The sequence below is a fragment of the Aplysia californica genome, unplaced genomic scaffold, assembly GCF_000002075.1.
Source record: "Aplysia californica isolate F4 #8 unplaced genomic scaffold, AplCal3.0 scaffold00757, whole genome shotgun sequence".
NCBI lineage: Eukaryota > Metazoa > Mollusca > Gastropoda > Aplysiida > Aplysiidae > Aplysia > Aplysia californica.
Genome location: NW_004798027.1, coordinates 101354 through 110685, shown reverse-complemented (window position 1 = coordinate 110685; position 9332 = coordinate 101354). Strand labels below are relative to the sequence as shown.

The window sequence follows — 9332 nt, the reverse complement described above, 5'->3', positions numbered from 1 at the left end:
GGGGGGGGGGTAACCCACATTTTCCTTGAAGACTACTGGAAGTTTTATTTTTATGTTTCTTTTAATTATAAAAAAAGCATTAGTGTTAAGCTAGGAAAAATAAACTCTGTGGTTTTTTTGCCCAAATCATCCCCACTTTACTATTCTCTCTCCAGAAGTATCTGAAGGGTTCTCAGCTTATGACAGAAGATAGTTGCAGTGCAGAAAAGAGACGTCCAGTCAAAAATGAAAAGGAAAATATGTGGACGAATAAAGTCATGCAGGAATTGAATAGAGATTACCTCAAAGATGAGAAGAGCGGTGTCTTAGACAGTGATATGAAGAAAGTGAGTAAATTTGGTCATCTAGATTGGTTAAGTTTTAGTAAGTTTTACAGCCCTTGCTTGTAACGCAATAAGGTCATATAAGTGCCAAAGATTAGAGGTGTTACAAGAGAGAAACATACTCAAAAAAAGAACGAGAGTAAGGAGGATAGATGTTTAATGGGAGAGAAGGAGCAAACCACACTAGAGCACCGGCCAACCGCCCACTTAGTAATTTAGTTTTGTCACACTGTTTGACTGCATCTTCAACATGTACCTATGTTGTGGACTTCGGGGTTTGAGAATGTACCTCTACTTTAGATTATTGTACAAACAATATTGTTATTTATCAAATGAAATTTCATTATATCTTTCACCAAGTAATTGAGTGCACAAAAATGTTGAGTGGATGCAAAAGTTCCGTAAACAAGGAAAACACTCTCTATTTAATAGCAGCATAGATTCATCTTAAGATCAATGCTGTTATCGTGTTTAAAGATTTCTGCCAGAACCAAACTATAACACCCTTTGAATATCTTGATAACGACTTCAAATAACCTTCTGATTTTAGTAGAGCAGATAGAACATTTGGTTTCTGACCTATGTATGGTCTCAGTACCTCAAAACAGCCAAGAATGTCAGATAGAACTTTGTAATTCTGAGGTAGCGATTTTCTTAGGCTCCATGAATGTTCCTTTCGGGAAAAAAAAATAATCATCATATACGTCAGTGATCATCAGATAGAACGTTGTAATTCTGAGGTAGGACATGTAGACCCTGTGAAATTTTATGTCTCATTAATTTTTTTTCCTTGTGTTTGGCTGTCACTGAAGCTGGTGAAAAGAGTAAACAGCGAGACATACACCGTGGCTCATGATGGGCGAATGAGGCGTCAGTCGCTGGCCTCCCCTGAGCTTACTGCCATGTTGGAGAGACAGCGCACTCACTCGGTGGAGAGGCAGAGAGCTGCATCGGCCGATTCCCGTAGACCAACGCTCAAAGTGGACAGGGTAAGTTTATCGAAAAGTTTTGTAACAACTTGTTTTAGTCTTAGTAAGAGTTTTGCGGTACTTGCAATACAATAAGGTCATATAAGTGCCGAATTGTAACAACTATAACCCGCGGCACTTATATGACCTTATTGTGTTGCAAGTGCCGTAAAACTCTTACTCCAACAAACAAGTATTAATCCTATATTTTATACAGTCTAACATGGGCACAGTGACCACCCACATGGCAAAACACTCTCATAGCGAACAGATTTCAGGTTGTTTTTGTTTTTTCTTTAAACATGTGTATTCTTTGTATTTAAAACATATACATCTCGAAATTCATACATAAGAAAAAGATTTTCTCATCCTGTCAGTCTTGTCGTGTGCTAGCTTGACAGTATACACTTCCTTTTTTTTCCAAAAGATATTATTACACATAGCAAATACATTGGGTTTTTTTTTTCAGCTTTGGAGAAATGAGAGGTGAACCACTATAGCCAACATCTGTTTCAGATCTGGTCCTTGAAGAGGAAGAATCGAAATTTTCAAAGTGAATATTCCACAGTTAGTTTTAAAATGGTATATTATTTTCATTATATCACCCTCTTTTTCTTTCTTTATTCTAAACTCAGAGAGCAGCTCCGCGGTTTAATCTTCTGAAGGATCACCAGCAGACACTGCTGGACAAGAAGAGGGGAGTCTGTGAGGAGAAAGAAGACCAAGTGCAGAAAGGTGACTCATGACTGAACCAGCTTGCATCTGTTGTTAAGATTTAGTTTAGTTTTAGTAGAGTTTTTACGGCGCTCGCAACTGCATAAGATCATATGAGCGCCAAGGGGTGAATCTCTGCAGAGAAGTCTTCACAGGGAATCAGGCTTACTCTGCTCACCTCTCTTGCTTCAACAGCACAAAGTCTGCTTCGACTATCAAGGCACCCCAGAAATAGCAGATCACAAGAAAATGACAAACATTCAAAAGAAGTAGCTGAAAAATGACGATAGTAAGGATTAGGAAAGAAAAAGCAGCAGTTCCCTGTTGCAGTTCAGGCACAGTTATGAGCATGACATTGATGAATCAGCCCATTTACAATTCTACTGTGCAGAAGAACATGTAAATATCTCCCCTTTGGAACTGACCTAAAGACAACTTCAGTCAGTAACACCGCCCCGGGGGGTGTAGTTGAGATTCTCACTTGAAGATATCGACTGCTTAGCGGAAGACTCCACCACCATACATTCGTCACTTTGATGTTGTTTTCTGAATTGCTCTGTTTGTTTTATCTGATTGTTATTGGAAACCAAATTTTTTGTATGCTAAAAAATATTAAAGCTTTTTTTTTTCTTTTTAGCTCAGAATTTTTCTCATAGATTTGATCTACTTAATCTGTCACTTACCATCACTCTTGTACAAACACAAGTACTAATAATGCCATCTTTCAAATTGTTTTGTTATTATAACTAATTAAATATGAGCTGTAACATCTGTAGAAAAAAATACCACAAACATGATTCAATAAGGTTATTTTTATAAAGCCACAGGACATAAGATATTGTTACAATGTAGAAGTTGTTTGGAATTTACTCGTCCTACTCTCGCATATCAACCAGATCATAAGGTCCCAAATTGTTTTTTAAAAGGTATTTTATTATTCTTTGTATTTTATTTAAACATGTACGTAGATCTAGCAAAATTTGTACATAGCAAAAAGATATCCGTGTACCACAGATGATTTCGTTATGTGTGTGTCTAGACTATAGATCTATTTCCACCTCCACAGTCTCGGCGGACCTGCCACAGTGTTTCCTCCAGCGCGTTCACCGGTGTGTGCAGGCAGGTTCTTCCAGCTGTGTCATTGCGTCGCTGCTCAAGTCACACGTGTCGAGTCGACTACACACAGACAGAGCCAAGCGAGTGCTGGACGCGGTGAAAGACAAAACCGATTTCTTCTGTTTGCTGCAGCTGTGTAACTATGACAAGGAAGCTCTGACCTGTGCGTTGTGGTATGGAGTGCTAATGTCATGATGTTGCTTGATACGTGTAATAATAAAATTGATGATATTATTAAGATCATTTCTGTCATGGCCAATCCCTGGTGGCTCTTGGCGTTTCACAATAAAAGACAATACAAAATTTGACAGTTTACACAATGGCATGTGTCATGTGTACCGGCCTTTCAATCTGCAACAATCCTTTCAAATACATGCATGCACTCTCTATCTGACTAAAAAATACATGCACTAACAGACAATCACTGTGGCTGCTGATCACATAATATGTTATTGCGGACTCAAACAAGCTGGTAGAGTATAGTTTAAATAAATGTGTCTTTAGATTAGTTTTAAATGCAGACAATGCAAGCACCTCTCCTGAATGCAGTGGGAGGGAATTCCTCGCGGAGGGAGCAGCTGTCAATAAAAAAAACAAGAATGGTTGTTCTGTCCATGTACAGCAGTTTTGTGTACATGTAGTTGTGATAAAAAAAAGAGTTTGTTTCCATACTGTTTTCTTATGCCTTGCTCAAGTTATAGTTTCTTTTTGATAGTAATTATTGCTTCAAAGGCTTTTTTTTCTGTACTGTGGGCCTATAATTGTACCTCACACAACGAATACTGTCTTTATCATATTATGTATGCAGCTGTTTTGTAGTCGTGGCAACGAAGGATTTGTATCTGTTACTGTTTTTTGTACCTTTCAAGTGAAAGTGTCATTGGGATAGTAGCCATAGCAACGAAGAGTTGGGTTTTTGTGTAATGTAGGTCTGTTATTGTGCCTTACCCAAGGGACGGTCTTTAATATTTGTGAAGCGTGCTGTCGAAATGAGTTACTCCTCGGATTTGAGCCCTGTAAAATTAGGTACATCACGCGTATAGGTGAAGTTTTTACAATTTATAAGTATGAAATAATAAAAGACATGTTAACTTAAAGTATATGGCATCAATAGAAAATCTACAAAATTGACCAAGTGACAATTTTTGGCCAATGTAGCATCTGCTTTTGTCGCGGCCGCGACCTGCTTTGCCATTTTTTGGTCCTCGAATCGCGGCCGCAATTTTTGCATTTTTCAAAAAAGACAAAACAACAAAGCTACTTCATAACATATCAGGCATGTGTTTTGATACGTTTTAAGATGTCCATGTGTGTCTAGATCTATTTTCATGCAGAGAATATAAGTACATGTACATTACATTACATACTATTTATATTGCTGTTTGTCTTTTATTTTTCCCTCTTTGTTGTGTTTTAATTTGTTGGTGTGTTAATTTTTCTAAAAATTGTTCTGAAGATTTGTTTTTCTTTTTTTGTGTGTGTTTATACAGCAAAATGTCATTTAATTTTATGCTGTTCCTACCCTTTTAAAAATATAAATGTGTTATGTTAGAGTGTGTCTCCACCTAAACCGAATACTGACACGCCCCAATTGTGTGTGATTCCATAATTTACATGTAATATCCTGTAGGCCTACTTTTTCTTGAATTACACACCTTTAGGGTTAAAACAGCCAATCTTCGGATAGGTGGATGCGCCCCAATTAGCGCGTGTTAATTTTTGTGGTTATTTATCCGTGCTGTTCTAATTTTGATTTCATTCTGTTGTGAAACCTTTATTTTTCACGATTTTATACGCTGGGTGACTACAAATGATATTCTGGATGCTGAAAATAGAGCACAAGAAATTCTGGTGCTTTAGATTGTTACCTCTTTCAAATTGCTATATAAAAATAAGTCACGGAGGGTTGAAAGCTTGAAAATTAATGGCAACTTTTTCGGCAACTTTTGCCACTTTTTGTGGCAACTTTTGGCAACTTATTGGCAAAAAAATGGCAACAAACGCAGATGCTAGGTCATTATCTCCATTTGTGGATTGTGAGGAGTAACTCCTTTTGTCAGCACACCTCACTATGTATGCAGCCATTTTGTAGTGATCGCAGGAAAGGATTTGCATTTGTAATTGGTTTTTTTTGTACCTTGCCAATGTGATACTGTCTTTGTGTATGCATCCATTTTGTTGACGTGGCAACTAAGGGTTTGTTTCTTTACTGCTGATTGTTCCCTGCGTATGTGATTCTGTCTTTATCTATGCAACTATTGTGAAGTTGTAGCTACCAAGGGTTTGTTTCTGTACCGTATTCTTGTGTCTTGCCCATGTGATAGTATTTACACAAACTTTTTGTTTGTTTGTACTTTGTGCAATTGTTCCAATATCCATAATGAAAATTGTTCTCCCATACAGTGACCCATGTTTGAGATATTCATTATTTTGTGCCTTTGATTCGATACAGCCTCAGAATATGTCTGAATTGAAAATGTTTAATGTGTCCCACACGCTCATACTCATATGACCTTATGCAGTTGCGAGCGCCGTAAAACATTTACCAAAAAAAAAAAAAACCTGTCAGACCGTGGTTCTATCCATCGCTCATCTGATATCAGTAGGTGAGAAATTGCCATCTTGCCAGTGACGCTACTTTACAGCAGCACTGTGGAGAAAGTTGTGGGCAGGCTGTTACAATGTACTAAGCTCGGGAAGGAAAATTTTGCTGGAGAGAGAAAAAACTTTCATTTCTGTAATAATTGTTCCTACACATTATGTATTTTTGCCTTACCTCTTGAAGAACTTTACAGTGTTTATCGAGGCATTGCTTCATGTTTATTTATTATTGTGTGAGATATGTGATATTTAAGTTCTTCTTCATCATTAGTTTGTATTGTTTTCTGGCTTATGAGGAGTCCACGGGAAATACGGTTGTAGTCTCAAACAGAAAATCGTGGTGCATCAATTTTTAACGTTTTTTTACTCATAACTGTACATGTATTTCTGTTCTACTGTTGGTTCATTATTGTCGCTAGATTTCCCATTCAACAACACATAACAATAAACCACCAGTCAGATAAATATGAAATTATGAGTCCGCAAGCTTTTAACTTTGACACCCGCACAATTTTTAGTTTGTGACTATGCCCGTTTTTCCTGTGGAATCCTCATATATATATATATATTTACGTGCATTTCTCTCCTCCTTAGTACTTAGTAGTAAGAACCAACTCTGCACAATGGAAAATTTTTTTGAATTATAATAAACCTTCTTTCTATTTGGTCGGCCTTTGTATGTGGAAAAGCTAATTGAATAAAAGTTTAGTACTCTATGTTTTTCTATGCATGAAGTCATTTTCTGGGTTTTTTAAATCTTCTATACTGCCGAGTAATTTTTATCCTAGTACATTGTACTAGTAGCCTACATGTAGTGAGTCTGTAGTTCTTAAGTCTGATCTAACCGAAAGTTAGTCGTTTGTGTAAAATGCAAATTAACACAAACACCTCAACGAAACATTTTAATTTGGTACATTTACCATAATCACCCAACTGTTATCTCAAAAGTATCTGTGTCATTTATTTGTTCTCTTTACCCAAAAGTTTACTGAACTGATCTATGGTTACAGGTTTAAAATAAAAAGGGAATTTTTAACAAGTGGAACAAAAGGGACTTAAAATTTATATATGTGAGGCGGTGTGGTGACATCAGGTGCTCGTCAAAATACCGAAATCAGAGAAACGGGCATTTTCCACCAATTTGAACATTTTTTTCAAATTTTTATTTTTTGCCTTATCCTCTTTTATGTCCATATAAAAACACATTTCCATTTGAATTTTACTGAAAAACACTGATTAGGGGCACACACAAAAATGTGAATGTTTATTTGAAGGCCTCTTCAGCTACGGAAGTTAGTAAACTTCGGCCGCCATTTTCTCGTCAATTTTACCCCTGAAACCTGATGACCCTCACCTCCGCAACATAGATGGATATTTTTTTCAGCAAAAGCAAGACCACTGAACAGGCATTAAGATGATACCAATAACCCCATATGCCTAAAAATTTACGAGGGCCTGATTCCGCCACATTGTGCCACATATTTCCTTTGTTTGTTTTCTGTAATGAATGTCCCATGTAAGTTGGAAATATTATTGCTTTATAGCTATGACGATCAAATGTTTGCTACTGCATGATTTCGTTTTTCTGTATAATTTTAGTTTTATAAAGATCAGTAGGTATACCGTACAAATACCATTTACATCAATTCAGACTTTCCTTGTAACTTTTCAATTTTGTACCTTTTTAGAGTTGCATGGAGTAAAACAGAAATAGAATCTACCTGACTAAAATCATACAAAATTCTGAAGAAAAAAAATTTTCAATGTGGCATTTTCGTATAACCTTTGTTAAGATCAGTATCTATAGAAAAGTATCGCAAACTCTTTGCATTTGTAGACCATTGAATATTGATATTAAAATGCGTCTTCGAATAATACATATCTTGCGAGATGATCAGGGGAAGTAACCAGTTTTGAACGTTCAACATCGCGCCATATTTATCCTAATTATTTCCCCTGTTAAAGGGAGTGAACACAAAATAAACAAAATTGTGGTGCTCTCCCTTGTAAATAATTTTTATAGAAACGGTTAAAACAAATAATTCACCCAATTTGGCAATGATGTTCAATATAAATTAAGGCAGTGAAGCAAAAAGTTGTCGGACAAATTTTATTTTTTTTTTAATTATGTATTTTTTTGTTTGTTAGTTTATAATGTTAATGAAATAAGACAATATAGAGTCAATTTTAAACCTGTAGGTACAACAGTTGTAATCCAGTTTGATGTAAGTTTGTTTCCAAGAAAGGCATACTTACCTGGCACGGGAGGCACCATGATCATCTAGGCGGTCCTCCCAGGGCGAGGCCTTTCCATTGCACTCCGGTTTGGCTGACCCCTGCGATCACCCCAAATGTGGGTGACTCGAGTGCGTAATTTTTTCGTAGGGGGGACTGCGTTCGCGCTATCCCCTGATATTCAAACAATGAAAGAATGGAAAATAGAAGCACTGATAGTAATAAAATGTGATCTATCTCACATAAACCTCTCTCTCTTTGATGGGTGGGGTGAGGCTGAGGTCCCAACCTGTGCGGAGCGGGGGAAAATGCGTTCTATACGCAGTCCATGTCAGGTGGGTGTTTTTACGCCACCATCGCCACACTTAAGATTATTTTCCATGACAGGATTCTGCTGGGTTAAAGTTCTGCTGTACGCTACTAGCCAATGTTTTAATTAATAGGACCTACGTGTGGTTGGAAACATGCTTTTTTTTTCAAATTAACCATATTAAGCTTACTAGTTTTAAATAACCTGAAACAGCTTACGAGAAAATCACTGCTGAGCGTGATTAAAATTATATAACAGACACTTCTGCTAAATTCGCAACTATATTATTATAGAAGGCCGCCGTGCGATGAACTTTCATCTCAAATAAATATAAGATATCGACTCAGATTAGAATATGTGTAATTAATGATATTGTTATTGTTATGTAGCTTTCCTATCATTTATCGTGGTACATGTAACAGCAATAGCATAAGCATTCAGCCTAGACCTCTCCACGTTTCCTCGATTGTGTAATTAGTTGTTTGTTTCTCCACCTGATGCCCCGCTTAGACAATCGAAATAAAAAGAGCCAATGTTCACCCGCTCGCCTTTTTTCACTGCTCAGTGCGTGGAGTGGAAATATTCTGTGAAAGTATCCAAACTGTTACTCATGAACTCAAGTGCGACGTACTTCACATAACAATAACAACACCTCAACAATTTGGTCTTAAGGTTAGTCGCCACGCATGCATTATTTTCTTTGTGTGTATTATATAAGGCCCTGGAATATTTCCACTCCACGCACAGTGCAGTATGTGTCTCTTCATGCTACACATGTACATTGTATTAATTAATTGTACAGGCGACATTTGTATGGTGGTCACATATTATACATGTAGTCGCTTTTAAGGACAAACGGGCTAACACAGATTTCGGGAGTTTCCAGAAATATTTACCAACACCAAAACTGGGCATTGCCCTACCTATAGGAGAATTCTGGTGTATGTGTGTGTTTGTGTGAGTGTGTGTGAGTGTGTGTGTGTGTGAGTGTGTGTGTGTGTGTGTGTGTGTATTTGTTTGGTTGTAGAGAAAACTCTCTTTGTCTTTTAAATAAAGAAACTGAAC

The 9332-nt window shown here is 37.0% G+C and overlaps 2 protein-coding genes and 1 non-coding gene across 3 annotated transcripts in view; all 3 read left to right on the top strand.

Annotated features, from left to right (window-relative positions):
• LOC101845883 (serine/threonine-protein kinase Nek3) overlaps positions 1-824 on the top strand; it is a 2365-nt gene extending 1541 nt beyond the window's left edge. Inside the window, exons 3-4 of the mRNA XM_013088528.2 lie at positions 156-326; positions 801-824. Of these exons, the coding sequence (XP_012943982.2) occupies positions 156-326; positions 801-824 (195 nt within the window). The remainder of the gene's footprint in view (positions 1-155; positions 327-800) is intronic.
• A 317-nt stretch (positions 825-1141) lies between these two features.
• Positions 1142-4117, top strand: LOC106013275. The gene is made up of 3 exons (XM_013088530.2): positions 1142-1312; positions 1927-2026; positions 3072-4117. The coding sequence occupies exons 1-3, from the start codon at positions 1187-1189 to the stop codon at positions 3314-3316; spliced, it is 471 nt and encodes a 156-aa protein (XP_012943984.1). The 5' UTR covers positions 1142-1186; the 3' UTR covers positions 3317-4117.
• Positions 4118-7970: 3853 nt separating this feature from the next.
• Positions 7971-8134, top strand: LOC118478626. The gene has a single exon (XR_004859185.1). It is a non-coding gene; the product is annotated as a U1 spliceosomal RNA (small nuclear RNA).
• Positions 8135-9332: the final 1198 nt, after the last annotated feature.